General features: G+C 39.1%; 1 protein-coding gene and 1 long non-coding RNA gene across 9 annotated transcripts in view; one reads left to right on the top strand and one right to left on the bottom strand.

The window, feature by feature from the left end:
- The window catches only part of LOC147840079 (uncharacterized), a 408,477-nt gene that overhangs the window by 6,073 nt on the left and 381,089 nt on the right, over nucleotides 1-21,315 (top strand). The window lies entirely within an intron of this gene.
- ttll5 (tubulin tyrosine ligase-like family, member 5) overlaps nucleotides 1-21,315 on the bottom strand; it is a 119,537-nt gene that overhangs the window by 74,408 nt on the left and 23,814 nt on the right. For all 8 annotated transcript variants that reach the window (XR_015513855.1, XR_015513856.1, XR_015513857.1 and 5 more), the window contains exons 13-15: nucleotides 14,375-14,456; nucleotides 8,486-8,547; nucleotides 4,066-4,157 (exon numbers count right to left, since the gene is read on the bottom strand). Coding sequence is in view for 2 of the 8 variants with exons in the window: in XM_087291113.1 (XP_087147239.1) it covers nucleotides 4,066-4,157; nucleotides 8,486-8,547; nucleotides 14,375-14,456 (236 nt within the window). In the remaining 6 variants the exon portion in view is untranslated. The remainder of the gene's footprint in view (nucleotides 1-4,065; nucleotides 4,158-8,485; nucleotides 8,548-14,374; nucleotides 14,457-21,315) is intronic.

Here is a 21,315-nt window from a genome sequence, read left to right as displayed (position 1 = left end):
ACAAATTGAATGTGAGCCTGAAGTGGCCCACCTGTACAATGACAAAGATTCAAATTCATATATGGGCCATTTAAGGAAAGGATTTGGCACTTATGGCAAAATGTAATCTGAATGTGAGCCCATGATGGAGGACAAATGTGGGCCAAAGCTGGCAAAAATGCGGCATAGTCATTTAAGGGTAATATGGGTGTAAACCCAAAGTGGCTCACATGTGTAAATGCAAATGTGGCCCAGATATCTAAAGACATATGTGGGCCACTTTTAACAAATATTCGTTATGGTTAGCTCTGTTTATTGTGGATTTGAGCCTGTAGTGGCCCAGAGAAGACATGGCAAATGTGGCCCAGTTATCTTCAAACATAAGTGGGCCACCTTTGGCAAAATATTCGGCACATTAAGCTCTAGCTAATGTGGATTTGAGCCTATAGTGGCCCAGAGAAGATATGGCAAATGTGGCCCAGATATCGTTAAACATATGTGGGCCACTTTTGGCGACAGACAAAATGAATTTGAGTCTGAAGTGGCCCACCTGTACAATGGCAAAGATTCTAATTCATATATGGGCCATTTAAGGCAAAGATTTGGCACTTATGGCAAAATGTTATCTGAATGTGAGCCTAATGTGGCCCATGTGGAGGATGATAAATTTGGCCCAAATGACGGAGGACAAATGTGGGCCACAGCTGGCAAAAATGTGGCAGTCATTTAAGGGTAATCTGGGTCTAAACCCAAAGTGGCTCACATGTGTAGGTGCAAATGTGGCCCAGTTATCTTAAGACATATGTGGGCCACTTTTGGCGAATATTTGGCACAGTTAGCTCTGCCTATTGCGGCTGTGAGCCTATAGTGGCCCAGAGAAGATATAGAAAATGTGGTCCAGTTATCTTCAAACATAAGTGGACCACTTTTGCTGAATATTCAGCAAAGTAAACTCTGGCTAATGTGGATTTGAGCCTATAGTGGCCCAAAGAAGATATGGCAAATGTGGCCCAGTTATTTTAAAACATATGTGGGCCACTTTTGGCAAATATTCAGCACAGTAAGCTCTGGCTAATGTGCAATTGAGCCTATATTGGCCCAGTGAAGATATGGTATATGTGGCCCAGTTATCTTAAAACATATGTGGGCCACATAGACTAAAGTCACCATCATAGAGAAAAGTGTTTGCTTTAGTTGGGCTCATAGCCCTGAACTTGCTGTAACTTTCAAGAACTAGAAAAGTTTATTCATTACAACAAACAAGCCAAGTAAAAATAAATAAATAAAATATAATAAAATAAAATTAAGTGAGGCACAACCTGGGGATGAAATAATATAATTCACTGATGTTCACCAATGTTTAATACATTAATAGAAGTAACGTAATAACATGCTTGCACATGCCACAGAATTATGAAGGTTTATAAGCAAACAATTCTATGGTTCAACTTTTGCTCACAGAGACATCAACAATGGTGACAATTAACAAAATGAACAGAACTCAAGAACATCACAAACAGGAGACTACAGGTGCCAAAATCAGCAACTTCCACATAAAAGGCAGAATCAACAGCAAATAATGAAAACTGGAGCATCAGTAAGCTGTAGAGCAGGGGTGTCAAACTCAATTCCTGGAGGGCGGCAGCTCTGCACAGTTTAGTTCCAACCCTGCTCCAACACACTTACCTGGAGGTTTCAAACAAACCTGAAGGACTCAATTAGTTTGATCAGGTGTGTTTAGAGTTGGAACTAAACTGTGCAGAGCTGCGGCCCTCCAGGAATTGAGTTTAACATCCCTGCTGTAGAATGTATTCATACCGCAATGCATGCTGGGATTGTTGTACTTTGCCACACCCAGCAAGTGTAAGGTGTAGGCCAGATCTGGGCCAGAATAAAAGCAAACTGGGGCCCAGAGTAGGGTCAGTTCTGGCTCATTTGGTTGAATTCTGGCTGATATGTGGTATTGCTTTGGCCTATTTGTGGCCCAGATGTGACAAACAGGAGCGGACCGCCCTAGAGCCATCATTCCATTCAGTATGTGGTCCAGATGTCAGTGTCTGGTGTGGGCCGGATCTGGGCCAGATTAAAAGCAAACTGTGTTCCAGAATAGGGTCAGTTCTGGCTCATTTGGTTGAATTCTGGCTGATATGTGGTATTGTTATGGCTTAATTGTGGCCCAGATCTGGCAAACAGAAGCGGACCGCCCAAGTGCCATCACTCAATATGGTATGTGGGCCGGATGTAAGTGGGCCGGATTTTTATTAAAAATAAAAAAGCTGAAAAATCACATGTGCATGCCGTGGAGCTTCAGTTCACACCAAGAAATTCCAAGGAGCTGCAGCTTCAGTGGACGCCATTCAAAGGTTACTCTTGTTTACCTCCAGATGAGCCTCTAGCGCTCAAAGATATCAAGCTCGATTACTTTGGTCTGAAAAAACGCCAACAATCAGCTCCTTAACATCTTGTTTGTTAGCCGAGGAGAGCCGTTCCCAAATCCACCGTGGAATTCCCTAAATCCTTTTCATCATACTGATAGGAAACAGCTGCTCCAATTTTTGCCAGGCAGTTTGATGGGTTGCTGAGCATCCCGCCCACTTGACAACTGCCTGCGGGCCAAAACTTGTCCATTTGGAACCAATAACATGATCTAGTGACCAGGCTGAAATGCATCTGAATGAAGAAATGCACGCCGTAACAATCGACTATTTGATTCCTGCACTGACATAACGGATTGCAACACATGGTCATGCTGTACTTTTGTTCATTAACATACAGCTTTTGACAATTTTCCAATACAGCGCTGCATTAACCAATAGAAATTTAGGAAAGATTATGGTCAAGTGTACACTACCTGACAAAAGTCTTGTCTCCTATCCAAGTTTTAGAAACAACAAATATTATATTCATTCATTCATTTTCTTGTCGGCTTAGTCCCTTTATTAATCCGGGGTCGCCACAGTGGAATGAACCACCAACTTATCCAGCAAGTTTTTACGCAGCGGATGCCCTTCCAGCCGCAACCCATCTCTGAGAACCATTCACATACACACACACACACACGCACACGCAAACTACGGACAATTTAGCCTACCCAATTCACCTGTACCGCATGTGTTTGGACTGTGGGGGAAACCAGAGCACCCGGAGGAAACCCACGCGAACGCAGGGAGAACATGCAAACTCCACACAGAAACGCCAACTGAGCCGAGGCTCGAACCAGCGACCCAGCAACCTTCTTGGTGTGAGGCGAACGTGCTACTCACTGCGCCGCCCAAATATTATTTTATTATATACATATTATGCTGCGGAGGAAGAGGATACAGGTACTTGACTGGCCTGCCTGCAGTCCCGACCTGTCTCCAATAGAGAATGTGTGGAAAAAACTAAATCGAAATACATGTTTATGTTGAAAGTCAAATAAATGTAAAAATCACTACTGTCTGTGTGTTTGAAGTGTTGCTTTTGTCAATGAAAAATTTGACTGAATATCACATGGCGAAAACGAGACGTAAATGCTAGTCATGTGATGATGACCATAGTTACATTTATAATGCATTAATGTTGCGGAATATAAATGAGGCTAAAGGTCTGTTTGTTTTCATTGACTGAGACGAAGTTAAATGTTGTAACATCATTCGTTTTAGTGACAATATTATTGTTATTATTTTGCAGTGAAATCGCACAGCTCCACGCGTACTAATGCCTAAATGGCAGAAAATATAGTATTGTCAAAGCACATCTAGATTCATAAAATGTTAGCATCCTCCATTCCGTTAGCATATTAGCAGTAAGTGAGCAGAATTCAAGTGTGTAGCTTCAAATCCAGAGGAATGAAATAAAGCAGCCGCAGCACTAATCAATACAATAAATCTGTCAAAGCGGCATCATGTTTTCAACATCTTTGGAAAGTAATAATCATAGTTTTGAAATTGCACAAGATCACGCTGAGATCATACTAATTAGAGCGCTGAATAACTGGACTAATGGTGATGTGTTGCTCAGTTCATCACTCTGTATGTTTAAGGAAAGAAACTGTGATTTTGGGGGTTTTTGGGGTCTTAAGGGTAAAGTGTAGAGTATTTGTACCTGATGCTTCTGGGTGGGAATCTTCAATCTTAGATCAAACCCAGCTCTCTCAGCGCGTGGCTGCCGTAATAAAGGATCCTGACACACAAAACCTAAGTAAAACAAACAGCTAGAGTTCAGACAAAACTCATAATTATTAAACTCATTCATTAAACAATACCAAATACTGGATCAAACTGTATTTATATATATTTGTTTTGTGCCTCTGAATTTTTTGTACTGATAGTTAACAGAGTTCCACGAGAAAATCTGTAAAAATAAGTTAAAATAATGCAATTCAAATAAGTTAAATTTACACAAAACAAAAGTTGAAAAAACGCAATCCAGTAAATTGAAATAACACAATTAAAATTAGTTGAAATAATGCAATTCAAATAAGTTGAAATAATGCAATCAAATCAATTGAAACAATGCAATTCAAATAAGTTGGAATAACGCAATCCAGTAAATTGAAATAACGCATTTTAAAGTAGTTGAAATAATGCAATTCAACTAAGTTGAAATAACGCAATTAGATAAATTGAAATAACACAATTTAAATAAGTTGAACAAATGCAAAACAAACTAGCTGAAAAAACGCAATACATACAAGTTGAAATAACGCTATCCGATAAGTTGAAATAACGCAATACAATTAGTTGAAATACCTCAATCTGATAAATTGAAATAACGCAACACAAAGTTAAAATAGCACAATACAAATAAGTTGATATAACGCAAAACAAATAAGTTGAAATAATGCAATTTCAATAAGTTGAAATAATGCAATACAAATAAGTTAAAATAAGACAATTCAAATAAGTTGAAATAACGCAAAACAAATGAGTTGAAATAACGCAATACAAATAAGTTGAAATAATGGAATTTAAATAAGTTGAAATAAGACGATTCAAATAAGTTGAAATAACGCAAAACAAATATGTTGACAACGCAATACAAATAAGTAGAAATAATTCAAATAAGTTGATATAACGCAATGCAAATTAGTTGATATAACGCAATTCAAATAAGTTTATATAACGCAATACAAATAAGTTAAAATAACGCAATTTAAATAAGTTTAAATAATGCAATACAATTAAGTTGAAATAAAGCAATACAAATATGTTGAAATAACGTTATACAAAAAAGTTCACATAACGCAATAAAATAAGTTAAAATAACGCAATTTAAATAAGTTGAAAGAACGCAATTCAAATAAGTTGAAATAATGAATTCAAATAAGTTGAAATAACGCAATACAAATAAGTTGAAATAACACAATACAAATAGGTTGAAATAACGCAATACAAATAGGTTGAAATAACGCAATACAAATAGGTTGAAATAACGCAATACAAATAGGTTGAAATAACGCAATAAAAATAAGTTGAACTAACGCAGCTTAAATAAGTTGAAACAATGCAATCCGATAAGTTTAAATAACGCAATACAAACAAACTAAAAGTTGTGTCAAATTAAGTTACACCAAAACTGTCTTTTTTAGTTTATGTTTGCCATTGACACTGCCGTAATAAAAAAGATAAAGGACTACATGTGATCCACAATCATCACTGCTGCGAGATCAGTCATTACAGTAAGCTTTCCTGTCTCTAGTGTCAGATTCACAAGCGTTTGGGTGGGTGACAGCTGATTGCGTAAGCATAACAACACTTAGCCTTGAGCAATCATTATTTTGATGAGCGCTGCAGAGGTATTTTCTTCATCCAAGCGGCGACAGTTCAATGACTCATGCGAGCGTCTAATGTTCTGTTGACAATTCCTTCGTGTAAGTCATCTAACGCTAATCAACAGCGCCTGCGGGGAACTCCGAGGACTGCGGCGTATTCCTTGCATTTCAGCCCGGATCACATTTGATCATTACACAATTTGCAGGGCTGGAAAAATGCGACACAAACCACCAGCAGGCAACAATGTCCTATTAGTGGTTTTGTGATCCTTGGGCAATACAGATTTAGTGTGAGAGAGAGGCAGGAGACGCCCAACCAAGTTAAAGCTGCGACTCTTTATTATTCTTTTTACTTCAATTCTGTATTTTGTTTTATTGTTATCAATGTTTGATCACACATTACAGTAAGGTTTCATTAGTAACGTGCTAACTAACATGAACTAATACTGAACTTGTATACTGAACTAGTGTTTATTAAGCATATCATTTATTAATGCATTATTAAACCAGTGCTTGTTAACATTAGTTAATGCACTGCGAGTTAACATGAACAGCTTTAACTGAAAGAGCGAACATGAATAAATGCTGGAATGAATGTATTGTTCATCGTTTGTTCATGTTAGTAAACACATGAAGCAACATTAAGTAAAACAACCTTGTTGTAAAGTATTACCATTTGTTAAGCTGAATATTGTCTAGCAAAAGAACTGATAAAATATTACGCACTGTCATCATGGCTCAAATATCACAGATATCAATTATTAAAAATGAGTTATTAAAACATCACTGAAAAAAATACAATCATTTTTTTGATTGACTGAACATGGATTTTTTATACTTAAAATTTCACATTAGGGCTACGAATTTTGCCTTCGACTGTATGTGAAATAAGGTGTCGTTACTCTGAAACATTTCGTGTTTTGATACATGATAATATTAATAATAATAATTTTTATATAGTTTCATGTTATGTCACTGAGCAGTATAGAGGCCCCATCAATATACTCGGACCCACACAGACCACAGGTTGAGCGCCCCCTGCTGGTCTCTCTAACTATGCGTTCAGACCAAAGGCGGTGAGAGCGTCAAAGGTCACTCTGGCCTGCCTGGCGACAATGCTGTCTGCATTCAGCTCCGGCGGTGAGAGCGTCAAAATTCGCTACATTTATTTCGTATTTAAAGGAGCCGTTGCAGCATATAATATCATATCAGTTACATCCATACCTGCCAACATTTGTCTCTGAAAATCTGGGAGACCTGTGAGGGGGTGAGATGTCGGGGGTGAGGTGTCTGAATCTTAGCTGAGAAACGGGTACGTAACTGTACTATGCTCCGGGTTTCGTGTGGGTGGGGTTGGCTTTAGAGGCGAAATTACGGGAGTTTTCCAGGAGAAACAACAAAACGGCAGAGTGGCCGGAGATGGGTCTAAAATACGGGAGACTCCCGGGAAGGTATGGTTACATCCTCGCATAAAACATGCTTTCTGGCGTGAAAACGTTGCACACTTTTCATCAAATTCATTTAACAATAGAAGATCAAGTTGTATGTGTGTGGGTTTGCTCCACTTAATCATTCAATTTCATTCAATTCAAATCATCTTTATTTCTATGGCGCTTTTACAAACTATACACGGTGGGCCATTTATATGGACACACCTTATTAAAATGGGAATGGTTGGTGATATTAACGACCTGTTTGTGGCACATTAGTATATGTGAGGGGGCAAACTTTTCAAGATGGGTGGTGACCACGGTGGCCATTTTGAAGTCGGCCATCTTGGAACCAACTTTTGATTTTTTAATAGGAAGAGGGTCATGTGACACATCAAACTTATTGGGAATTTCACAAGAAAAACAATGTTGTGCTTGTTTTTACAGTCAGTTTATTCTTTCATGAGTTATTTACAAGTTTCTGATCACTTATAAAATGTGTTCAATGTGCTGCCCATTGTGTTGGATTGTCAATGCAAGCCTCTTCCCCCACTCTTCACACACTGATAGCAACGCCAGCACAGGCTTCCAGTATCCGTAGTTAGTACTAAGTTTGTTAAACTGAACAATTTAAATATAGTCTACAAAACCGGCAAGTTGAATAAACTTAAATATGCAAATTTTGGCAGACGATTTTATTTAATTAATTTAGTTGAGTCAACTTATTAGGGTTTTCAGTGTATATGAATGAATTGTGTGGAACCCTGCATTATTTACAGTGCACTAACAGATTTTTAAAGCAGTGTTCTCAACATTTCATATTCACAGACACTAGTTTCTTTTGATTTATTCATACATATTATTCAATGTAAAAAATCATGGGTGAATTTGCGATTCTGAGTTTTACACTGTTAAAAAATCATTTGTGCTGCTTGTTCAAACAACTTATTTAAAATGAGCTGAAACGACACAATTATTGGGAAATCTTTTGGGACAGCTTAATTGTTTCAAGTTCAATCTACTTAAATGTGTTACATTAATTCAATTCTTAGCACTACAAGAATAAACTGTGTGGAACGCTGCATTTTTTTACAGTGTACATGTCAGAAATCACAGGGCTACATAAACCAACGACACTCCATCTTCTTAACCGGCCATTACTGAACACCAAACAAATGCAAGCCGCATGACCAGAGTCTCAACCACAGAGAGTAACACGCTGTTATGGCCGCGCTGAGGTCTGAGAATTTGAGCGCACATGCACATTTACAACTCCAGCCTGAGGTGAAGCGGTCTGAGCCTGGGAAAACTGAAAACTTACCCACGAGAGAAAACATGTCGGAGATCATGCTGGCCTTCACCTTCAAATCGAGAGGAGCGTCGCTACAAATGCGGAAAAAAAGGAAACACATTAGTATATTACTTTATTGAGTTCATGAGTTGACTGTGTTTACAGGACGAGACAGAAACATGATTATTTTCTTTCTTTCCTCCAGGCTGCTTAGTTTCTTTTGAGTCACCGTGATTGATTGCTTTAGTTGCCAAAATAATCCGTACAGTGGTTTATATGACTCTTATTTGGGGAGGGGGGTGAAATTTGCTGTCTATTATCATCAGCGTTGTGTGTAATTAGACACAAATTGACAAGTTACTGTAATTAAATTACATTTTTAAGGGGTTTTAAGGGGTTATAGCTGTTACTTATAATGCACTTCAGGGCTCAACAATAAGGACTGCCCGGTGGCCCAGGGCCAGTGTGAGACGCTTGGGACAGTAGACAGGATAATTAGTGGCCCGATTGGGACAGTGCTGCCTTGTCACTAACATTTAATTGGTCTGCGACTATTTGTCAATTGCGTGCATTTTAAGTTTAGTCTTTAAACACTACCTTCTCTGTGATGTCGTAAACACCATATTGCTTTTTGGTTCCTCTTGTCTGATTTGATGTTTTGAGCATGCAACTTTTTCCCATAACCTGATAACAGCCAGTACAGCGGAGAAACGGCAACATGGCGGCAAGATCAAATTAAAAGGCTAAAAGAAAATGTCTTGGAAGCAGACATTTATGTGTGAACAATGCAACAAACAAAAGTGATTTAAAAAAAATGAAAAAAAGTGATGTTTTGCACGGTTTGCCATCAGTTTGACAAGTCGGCCACCTTTTGTTAAATAATTTCGAACCACAATAAAATACCTCCACATTTTCCCCTGCTCTTTTTGTTTTGAAACACTTTTATTAACATGCTTTTAAGTATTGCAATTCTAGATTCACTTTATTTTTGACACATTATTTAAAATATGTGGCAAAAAATAGCTATTAACTTCCCTTTTTTTTGGTGGGGCCAGTGAAAATTTGGTAGGGCAAGTGAAAATCTAAACCACTGGCCCAATCGGACCAGTAGAAAAAATCCTTAGCGTTGAACCCTGCACTTATACTGTAAATATAGTCAGCAGTTATGGAAAAATCAATTCAGAGAAACAGAAGGCTTTTTGTTAGATAAATATACAGCACTGTGCAAAATTTCAGGCCAACATTAAATCCCTCTACTGATGGTAAAATTGCTATACACTACCTCACAATACTTGTCTCCTATCCAAGTTTTAGGAACAGCAAATAATAACTCGACTTCTAGTTGATCATTTGGTATCAGAAGTGGCATATATGAAAGGTAAAGGCCTCTAGATGACGCTTATTTGAGCACAATAAAATCTGATCATGCCTTGATTATTAATGATTTGATTAGGACAGTAAGATCTGACTCTGCTCAGACTAAAGTCTCATCACTGAACAGAAATAATGTCCAGTATAGAATATAAAGTCCTGCTGCAGTGGAGACAGAATGAATATTGTGTCTGACTCCATCATGAGCTTGGAGGACTGCATCCATACATCTCTGACATGACTCAAATCACTGATTAATAAAGTCATCTGGAATGAAGAAGAAAGCGTTCAGCAGGACTCCTAGAGCTCATCAAGACTCTGGATTCACCTTCAACGCCTCCTCCTTCATCTTACCCCAGACATGCTCAATAATGTTCATGTCTGGTGACTGGGCTGGCCAATCCTTGACATTCTTTGCTTTCAGGAGCTTTGATGTGGAGGCTGAAGTATGAGCAGGAGCGCTATCCTGCTGGAGAATTGTCCCTCTGCTGTGGTTTGTAATGTAATGGGCAGCACAGATGTCTTGATCCCTCAGGCTGTTGATGCTGGATTATTTTGGTTTAACTGTTTTAAGATATCAGCTGTAATAGTTTTCATTTACAGCATGATAATAATCTGCTAACAGCAGTAAAATCCTATCTGAAGAAAGAAAACAGCTGATTGAACACAAAGAGTCATGCAATGGCCTCCATAGGGTCCAGATGTGAACATTATAGAGGCTGTATGAGAACACCTGGAGAGAAAAAGAAAGATAAGACACTCTAAACCTAAAGAAGAACTCTAGCAAGAGCTAAAAGATGCCTGATATTACAGAGTTTATTTGAGAAAACTTTAGGACAATTACAAGGGAAGCCACATTAAACATGCACTCACCGGCCACTTTATTAGGAACACCTGTACAACTGCTGGTTAACGCAAATTTCTAATCAGCCAATCACATGGCAGCAACTCAATGCATTTAGGTATGTAGACATGATCAAGACGATCTGCTGCAGTTCAAAGCGAGGAAAGAAAGAGGATTTAAGTGACTTTGAACGTGGCATGGTTGTTGGTCCCAGACGGGCTGCTCTGAGTATTTCAGAAACTGCTGATCTACTGGGATTTTCACGCACAACCATCTCTAGGCTTTACAGAGAATGCTCCGACTAAGAGGAAATATCCAGTGAGCGGCAGTTCTGTGGGTGCAAATGCTTTGTTGATGCCTGAGGTCAGAGGAGAATGGCCAGACTGGTTCCAGCTTACAGAAAGGCAACAGTAACTCAAACAGCAGAAGAGCATCTCTCAACCTACTGAAATCCGTAATTAATTACAACGGATTAGCGGACAGAAGTAAATCACCTTTAAAATGAAACCAAACGCAATGCTTCAGAAAGCTTCTGAAAATGAAGAGCTCGTCATCTATACAGTCAGATCACGGTGTACCTGAAAACACTAAACAAAACTTCCGCTTGATTGTGATTAAATCTGCAGATTTTGCCATTCTTGACCCCAAAAAGCCTCTGCAGTCTGTGCTGATTTTAGACGCTCCACACCAATGTTTATGAGCATGTTGACAACCAAACCTAATGGTAGGCTTCAGCTTGACTTTGCTCTAATTGGACAAATTGCTCATGAGGATTTGTTTGACACAAAGAAACAACAGAGTATAAATTGTTCCTGTTGGAAATACTGTTTGTCCTTTCCAAATGAGAGACACTTGAGGAGTGAGGAGCTTTTTAAATGGCAGCGACTTTTTGCTTGATCTCTGTGGTTTTTAATGATTTAATGTTAGTTAATGTCACTTGCAGCCTCAGGATGGAGGTTTTTCTTTGCTATTTTATTGCTGACATATATTATTATTATTATATTATATGTACCCTGCTGAAACATCCCAACCTAGGATGGTTGGCTGGTTGTAGCTGGTCGACCAGGCTGGTTTTAGAGGGGTTTTGGCCACTTCCAGGCTGGTTTCCAGCCATTTCCAGCCTGGTCTTAGCTGGTCAGGCTGGGAGATGACCAGCTAAAACCAGCTTGACCAGGCTAGCCAAGCTGGTAGTCCAGCCAAAACCAGCTATATCCAGCTTAAACCAGGCTGGTCAAGCTGGTTTTAGCTGGATTTGGCTGGTCATTTTCCAGCCTGACCAGCTAAGACCAGGCTGGAAATGGCTGGAAACCAGCCTGGAAATGGCCTAAACCCCTCTAAAACCAGCCTGGTCAACCAGCTAAAACCAGCCAACCAACCTAGGCTGGTTTAAACTTGATTTTGCAGGAGGGTAGGATTGACACTAGTGCTTGAACGAGGTATTGCAGTCTAAATTCTAAATATTGGAGAGGGTTTTTTTCCTGGCCCCTCCAATAATGACGCAGACACTGGTTGCCAGATTGATGACACCAACAGATTGCGAGTTTGCCAGATGAAGGGTTGTGAAACCCCCTATATCAGCTAGGTGTTTTCACACCTCTACAGGGTGGGCCATTTATCTGGACAAACCTCAATGAAATGGGAATGGTTGGTGATGTTAACGTTCTGTTTGTGGCACATTAGTATATGTGAGGGGGCAAAACTTTCGAGATGGGTGGTGACCATGGTGGCCATTTTGAAGTCGGCCATCTTGGATCCAACTTTTGTTTATTCATTAGGAAGAGGGTCATGTGACACATCAAACTTATTGGGAAGTTCACAAATTATAACATCATCTAAAAACATCATTCTTAAATGTCTGCAGTTGAGTTTATTTACACTCAAGTTCCTCTTCTTCGTCGCATTTATTTCATTTCTTTGCATCAGTTCTTTTTGTTTGGCTGACAGTATTCAGTTGGCTTGTAAAATCTATTAGAGATCAGTTTATCCTTGTACAAACTGAAATCAGACAGCCATCTCTGTGTTCCTGTCCTGTATCACATTCAGTCCTGTATATAAATTCCACTCCACAGCACAAGAGCTTGAGATCGAGCACTTTTAGGCATGTCTACACCTGAAAACATCCATTAGGTTAGATCTTTGATGGCCGACCAAACCACCTGTAATGAGAAGTCCTTTGAAAAAGGCTTTTCTTGGAGGCTTTGATTTGATCTCCCCCCATTTATATAACACACACTTGTGCAGATCGGCAGGTTGAGCTCCATAGGCTTCATAAGAAGAGTGTGAGATGTTATTTTGAGCACATGGAGATGACAACAAGGCTTTGAGGGATCTAGAATACGGCACACGCTGCATAAAAGCAGTTTTATGGAGCTTTTGTGAAGACGTGTCATCAGTTGAACTGAACAGACTGTACATTCATGCTTATTTTCATTACTGTAAGATACTAAATATGTGCCAAGTCTACAGATCTTCACGTGGGCCGCATTTAAAGTTGATTCTGATTTTAAATTCTTCATTTGAATACAGTTTTTAACCCGCATGGAGCCAATAATCCAAGAAGAGCCAAGCCAAGAAGAGAGATCTGCAGAGTGGATGATCAACATCAACAGCCTGAGGTATCAAGACATTTGTGCTGCCCATTACATTACAAACCACAGGAGAGGGACAATTCTCCAGCAGGATAGCGCTCCTTCTCATACTTCAGCCTCCAGATCAAAGCTCCTGAAAGCAAAGAAGGTCAGGGATTGGCCAGCCCAGTCACCAGATATGAACATTATTGAGCATGTCTGGGGTAAGATGAAGGAGGAGGCGTTGAAGATGAACACAAAGACTCTTGATGAGCTCTGGGATCCTGCTGAAGGCTTTCTTCTTCATTCCAGATGACTTTATTAATCAGTGATGTGAGTCATGTCAGAGATGTATGGATGCAGTCCTCCAAGCTCATGATGGAGTCAGACACAATATTCATTCTGTCTCCATTAAAAAATATGTTTGTAGAGCAACTCATGTTCTGTAGTGATTAATATTTTAATAAATTATAATAGGTAAAACTGTCTGAGAGATGAACGAAAGCAAGTGATGCATGAAATTTTGATTGAAAAAATCTTGAATGGTTATAAAAAACTGATACAAACAATACAATAAAACAATACAACGATAAAACAATACAAATTATTAGTTTAAATATCTTGAATGATATTAATGATGTGACATAGTTCCCGGAAACGTTCTACTTCTCTGATTATCCGTCTGACTTTACGGTCGATTTACTTTGATCGCCACCCAGTCATTTTCAAGAATATCACAAAGGCGAACGCATCAAGTATAAAAGCCTCGTCCGTTTCGCGAGGTGCGCGTGCAGTCAGCGGAGGTGCGTGATGCGGCGTCTGGATTAAAGTATAAATCTAGCTTTATAGTGTAGCTCAGTGCAAGAAGGAAGCTCATTTTGAGAAAACAGCCTAAAAAATAATGAACTGTAAGTGAAATCTACAAAATCTGAAATAATAAAGTGCTGCAAAAGTCTAAACAGAAGTGTATTTTGGATTTTTCTTTCTATTTTAAAAAAAAATACACTAAGAAAAGTACAAATAAATCTGCATGAAAAAAGTGTCTCGCCTTTATCTCCATGAGTGCTGGGTTTCTGGAAAGCAAAAGTAAAAAAACAGTGTGTGTGCAGTGTGTGTGTGTGTGTGTGTGCTGCTCACCATGCCAAAGAGGGGGAGAGGTTCACTTCCAAGAGCCAGGGTTTGAGGTTGGAATCAATGAGAACGTCGAAACCATACAGTTCTGCGAATTAACACACACACACACACACACACACACACACACACACACACACACAGTGAGAGGGGTGAATGGGAGGACACACACCACACAGAGCTAGCGCTACTGAAGGCCATCTGTGAAGGTAAATCAACACATTAAGAAAATACAAAAGGGCTTAAAAGTTTGGTGAAAGAAAACGCCGAGGTAAATTCGGTAAAAGATCATTCTGTTTGTTTATCTTTAATGATGCAAATCATGAACTGCACCTCAGAGCAGCAAATATTTGATGCTATAATTAATGATAAATATCAAATGCAGATGATAAACATCCTGCGTTCAGATGTCTGATGTTTGAACACAATCTAACATGAACTTAATACAGCTTGAAGGTGTCTGCTCAGCGCAGTTTTAAGCATACTTCATGAGTAACACTTGTTCTAAACCACAGTATAACTTGTTGCTAGCATGTTTATAATATGAACTAGCAAGTTTCTAGTATGAATTGTATGTTGTTATTATGTTTATTAGTCTGTTTGTAGCATAGATTAGTACATTTTTAGTATGGATTGGTATATTGTTATGATGCTTCTAGTATGGATTATAATTTAATTGGTACGGATGGGTATGTAGTATGGATTAGTGTATTAATATGGATCGATATGTCAGTTAGTATGTTTTTAGTATGGATTAGTATATTGTTAAGGATCGGTATGTCGCTGGTATGTTTTTAGTATGGATTAGTGTACTGTTGGTATGATTTGGTATGTCATTAGTATGTTTCTAATATGTTTCTAGTATGGATTAGTATATTGTTAGTATGGATTGCCATGTCTTAGTATGTTTCTAGTATAGATTAGTATATTGTTTGTATATCTTCGGATGTCTTTAGTATGTTTCTAGTATGGATTAGTAAATTGTTCATATAGCTTGGTATGTCTTAGTATGTTTCTAGTATAGATAAGTATACTGTTAGAATAGCTTGGTATGTATGTTAGTATGGATTGGTATGTCTCAGTATGTTTCTAGTATGGATTAGTACATTGTTAGTATGGATCCTAATTCTAATACACGAATTAGATTTGTGTATTTTTGAACCGTGTTTTTTATTTATGAATCGTGTTTTGAATTTATGAACTGGGTTTGTGTATTTTTAAATCGTGTTTTAAATTTACGGATTGAATTTGAGTATTTTTAAATCGTTTGAGTTTACGAATCAGATTTGTGCATTTTTTAATCGTGTTTCGAGTTTACGAATCAGATTTGTGCATTTTTGAATCGTGTTTCGAGTTTACGAATCAGATTTGTGTATTTTTGAATCGTGTTTTGAGTTTACGAATCAGATTTGTGTATTTTTGAATCGTGTTTCGAGTTTACGAATCAGATTTGTGCATTTTTGAATCGTGTTTCGAGTTTACGAATCAGATTTGTGTATTTTTGAATCGTGTTTTGAGTTTACGAATCAGATTTGTGTATTTTTGAATCGTGTTTTGAGGTTATGAATCGGATTTGTGTATTTTTGAATCGTGTTTTGAGGTTATGAATCAGATTTGTGTATTTTTGAATCGTGTTTTAAGGTTATGAATCAGATTTGTGTATTTTTGAATCATGTTTTGAGTTTACGAAATGGATTTGTGTATTAATGAATCACGTTTTGAGTTTACGAATTGGATTTGTGTATTAATGAATCACGTTCTGAATTTCCGAATAGAATTTATGAATTGTGTTCTGAATTTTCGAACAATGTACACTCTATGCAATAATATCAATAATAGAGTCCATCCAGCCCTAAAAGATTGTGCTTCCTATTACAGGAACAGCCTTATATTGGGAAAATATGTCAAATCTTACCTCGGTAAGCAGCTCTTTTAGTATTGGAACAGAGCCTACATGTGGCTGTAAAAGTTCTAGGCTATAAAGCAGGTCTTTATCAAAGAGAAGGGAGTTTCTGTGGCCATTCTGCATTTACCCAGCACCTTCAAACGCTGACACAAGAGAGAGAGTGTTTGAATGTTTTCATGCTCTAATGTAAACAGAGCTGCTTGAGAGAGCAGGAGGGCTATAGACTAGAAGCCTGTGTGTCTGTCTGTTGAACTTAGACTAAATTTCACTGCTTCAGAAGGAGCAAACCGACATTTCTAACTCGTCTTTTATGAACGGGCTTTGATGTTTACTTGTTGCCCCATATTCAGGCTTTCTGTACAAGTTGGGAGAGTACGCAAATGATCTAAGGTGATTACATTTCTATGTGTACCTGGGCTACCTCCGGATTACGCTAGTGAACTGGACTGTGTGTGGCCCTTGGCTACTTTGCCAACCTGTTAACACTAGTGAACTAGTTTTTATCTGAGCTACTGTGGCGACTGGCTTAACACTTTAACGTGTAGCTTTTTTAAACGTAGACAGCACAGCAGTTTTCTCGAACAGAGCTACAGATGACTACATCTTAGTTCAATCAGCTCTAAACACACTACACGAGCAGAACGACAGGGAAAGCAGCCCGTACTAATTACTCAAGATGTGCACCATTCTGGCTAGTGAACATGCACACAAACACAAACAGCACGCATTTACACTTCTCCAACAGCGAGCAGCCAGCAGCCCATGTGCAACGCATTTTCCCCCAATTAGGAGCAGACACCGGTCCTGCCCGCACCTCAGCCCTCACGCGCTTGTGGCTCTTTAATGTGTGCTGGGAGGGCCCATTAACATCACCACAAAATATTCACAGTGAGGAGAATAAATAAGCACCAACAAGGGAAGATCAAAGCCGAGCGTTATTACGAGCCGTCGGGCTCTGGAGCCGAGAAAACAAGCCCAAACCAAACTCACCGCAACAACAATAACAAGAGCGTAACGTATCATCTCACTGGGTGTCTCCTGCATCTGCTGTGTCACTCGGCATGGTTGCATCACTGCAGAAATGAATCCTATTCCTGTTGGCTTTGGGTGTCTTTTCCTAAACAATATAACAGAGGGTGGAGCGGGCGGCTCGCATGAACTCACTGATGAAATATCATCTGGTTCCTGAGCTCACGCTGTGTGTTACTAGCCATGGAAACAACAGGAGGCTTTTGCTGCATTTACATCTCAGCAGCCCAATGTTGCGATATTAAAGGATTAGTTTACTCAAACATATTAAAGAGATAGCTCAGGCCAAAAATAAAGACTCACAATAATTACTCACATTTTACATTTACATTTACATTTAGTCATTTAGCAGACGCTTTTATTCAAAGTGACTTACAAATAAGGACAAGGAAGCAACTTACACAACTATAAGAGCAACAATGAATAAGTGCTGTAGGCAAGTTTCAGGTCTGTAAAGTCTAAGAAGGAAAGTATTAGTACTTTTTTTTTGGGGGGGGGGGGGGGGGGGTGTGGTACAGTTATTGTGATATCCAGAGAGGCAATTGCAGATTAGGAAGTGAAGTGGAATCTAAACAGTTGAGTTTTTAGTCGTTTCTTGAAAATAGCGAGCGACTCTGCCATTCTGATGCAGTTAGGGAGTTCATTCCACCAACTGGGCAGATTGAACGCGAGAGTTCGGGAAAGTGATTTCTTCCCTCTTTGGGATGGAACCACGAGGCGACGTTCATTCACAGAACGCAAGTTTCTGGATGGCACATACATCTGCAGAAGTGAGAGCAGATAAGAAGGAGCAAAGCCAGAAGTCGCTTTGTAGGCAAACATCAGAGCTTTGAATTTGATGCGAGCAGCAACTGGCAGCCAGTGCAAACGGATGAGCAGCGGAGTGACATGTGCTCTTTTAGGTTCATTAAAGACCACCTGCTGCGTTCTGGAGCAGCTGAAGAGGTTTGATAGAGTTAGCTGAAGCCCGGCTAGTAGAGAGTTGCAATAGTCCAGTCTGGAGAGAACAAGAGCTTGAACAAGGAGTTGAGCTGCATGTTCAGATAAGAAGGGCCGGATCTTTCTGATGTTATAGAGTGCGAATCTGCACGATCGAGCAGTTCTAGAAATGTGGTCAACCTTCACTTTTCACAACCCAGAGTTTCTTAGGCCCTGTTTACACTGTCAGGTCTTAATGCCCAATTCTGATTTGTTGCCTGTATCTGATTTAATCGTCATGTTTGGATCATTTCAATCCTTTAACTGTTTTCATCTGTAAATATATTTGTGTGTTGCTGTTCATCCTGTGTGTGTTCAGCAGTGTGTAAGCTTTTGGACCTGCATAGGCGCATAACTAACACACTCTGCTGGACTTTAGAGCAGCTTTCAGTTGGTCAATGATGCTGTTGATCTATTTCAGCTCCTCAAAATAGCAATGCTCCAATAATGCACCTTAACACACCTCCTTTATAGACCAGCACACCCATGAGTCCACAAAAAGACGCAATTGAATTTGCTTTTTAAACAACGTGGAGCAAAACGTGAAAATTACTGTTGTGCCGGCCTGAAAATAGCGACAAATCCCGCCCAGCACGTCTTGTACCTTATTGCGCTGGGTGTATGATAGAGCCTCTAATGTTTATTTTTGGATATCTTTAATTTTGGATATCTTAAGTTTTACCCCTTTTTCAAGATGTGTGAGGCGTACTCACACTATGCTATCTGAACCGTAACTAGGCCCATTTCCCAGATCGTTTGAGAAGTGTGAGTGCTCTGAATCGGGCTCAGGCACAGTTCACTTATCATGTCCCGGTTGGAAGAGGTGTGCCAGAGCGCGGTTCACTTGGGCTTTTGAGCGGTACGCTTGTAGGGTGAGTGTAAAGCGCGCCAGAGCCCAAAACTGAAGACGAGACGTGACTTTAAGGTACTGCTTTATATGGTTTTATTAATCATTCTTACTGTTAAATGAACACAAACTGCCGTATATTAAAGACGCAAACCCCTCACTGCATGACAGCTGCATCTTCAGAAAGCCTCCTAATTCCTGCAGCATGAGGGCTTTATGACTGTTTATGAGCGCCAAAATTGGCTGATCTATTCTGTGAAATATTTAACTGCATGTTACTGCATATCAAACGACTTAAACGACGAAATAACTGAAGAAATCTGCACATGTTGTGCGAAAGAGCTTAATGAACAGCGCATAATTGATGACGTAAGCGTGCCCAGGCCCGATTGTAATGTGAGTGCGGGCCATTGGGGGAGAAGGGAGGGGGGACAAGCATGCTTCGGCCCGGTTCAAGGCAACTGTACAAAGTGTGAGAACGCCCTAAGATAAGTCTTTTGTGTCTCCAGAACTTGTGTAGCAAGCCAGACTACTGAAATCCTATTTTTCTTCTAAGACTAAAAAACAAAATGCATCTCCTCCTAGAGCTTTCGAGCTTTGACCACCAAACTCACACCAGACCTCCAAACTGGTCTGACTTGGGTTGCTATGTCTTTTCCGATTGATTCGACTTTCGGCTTTCCAAAAAACGTCCCGGGACCGTCGGAAAAATCCCATAGACTTAACAATGGACCAAACTACAGAATCACTAGAATCATGCTAATAACATGCTGATCTATCTATCTATCTATCTATCTATCTATCTATCTATCTATCTATCTATCTATCTATCTATCTATCTATCTATCTATCTATCTATCTATCTATCTATCATGCTAATAACATGCTACTTCATGCTAGAATCATGCTAATAACATGCTAATTCATGCTAGAATCATGCCAATCACATGCTAATTCATGCTAGAATCATGCTAGTCACATGCTAATTCATGGTAGAATCATGCTAATTCATGCTAGAATCATGCTAGTCACATGCTAATTCATGGTAGAATCATGCTAGTAATATGCTAATTTATGCTAGAATCATGCTAATAACATGCTAATCTATCTATCTATCTATCTATCTACCTATCTATCTATCTATCTATCTATCTATCTATCTATCTATCTATCTATCTATCTATCTATCTATCTATCTATCTATCTATCTATCTATCATGCTAATAACATGCTACTTCATGCTAGAATCATGCTAATAACATGCTAATTCATGCTAGAATCATGCTAGTCACATGCTAATTCATGCTAGAATCATGCAAGTAACATGCTAATTATGCTAAAATCATGATTATCTATCTATCTATCTATCTATCTATCTATCTATCTATCTATCTATCTATCTCTATCTTTTCATACTTTTTAAAAATGTTTAATATCAATAAACTATTACCAACAGGCTTTCTCAAGCCAGCCTCAAAGTTTGTCTCGAGGAACTTTAATAATCTAGTTGTGTTTCTATCACTCCAATATGACTGTGGACACACTCTACCTACACAGTTCTGTCCAAACAGCTTAAAACAGATGATTTTCATCAAACAGTGGGTTCCCTTTAATGATTAAATCCTAAATTTTTGTGCATTTGAGAGTTTGAAAGCATATTTATAGCTTAGTGAAGTGGCAGCAGAATAACCTTCTGCACACACCAGCTTGGTCAAACCAAGAGACCAGTTCAAACCAGCAGTAAACCAGAGGCAGAATCACACTGAACTGCTGCAGTCAATTGTGGCGCAGACAGACCACTGTTCTTCTAACCTTTAAAGCATTCGTCTTTATTAAAACCACTGCGCTGCGGCCGGCTCACGACCACACAAATGCAGCCCTATAAAGCCAGTGTGTTTGACCCTCACATCACAGCTCTATTTTAAAACAGTGTTGGTGTAAACTGTGAAATGATCTGACAAACTTGGCAACGTGCAGACAAACTGTTGGGCTAATCATGAATATAAAAAACATCTCCTCATCAACAATGCTTGCAGTCAACTCCTTACAGAAACAGAGTGATGACGAGCAGAAGCGCACTGATAATCTAAAGCTTACACAGACATTCATGCAACTCTTAAAGAGACAGTTCACCCACAAAGTATTTATGTTTTCATTATGTCGATGTGAGAAAGAACCTCATGATCC

The sequence above is a fragment of the Danio rerio genome, chromosome 17 (genome assembly GCF_052040795.2).
Source record: "Danio rerio strain M-AB ecotype USA chromosome 17, GRCz13ab, whole genome shotgun sequence".
Classification (NCBI taxonomy): Eukaryota; Metazoa; Chordata; class Actinopteri; order Cypriniformes; family Danionidae; genus Danio; species Danio rerio.
This window is presented reverse-complemented; position numbering and strand designations above follow the sequence as displayed.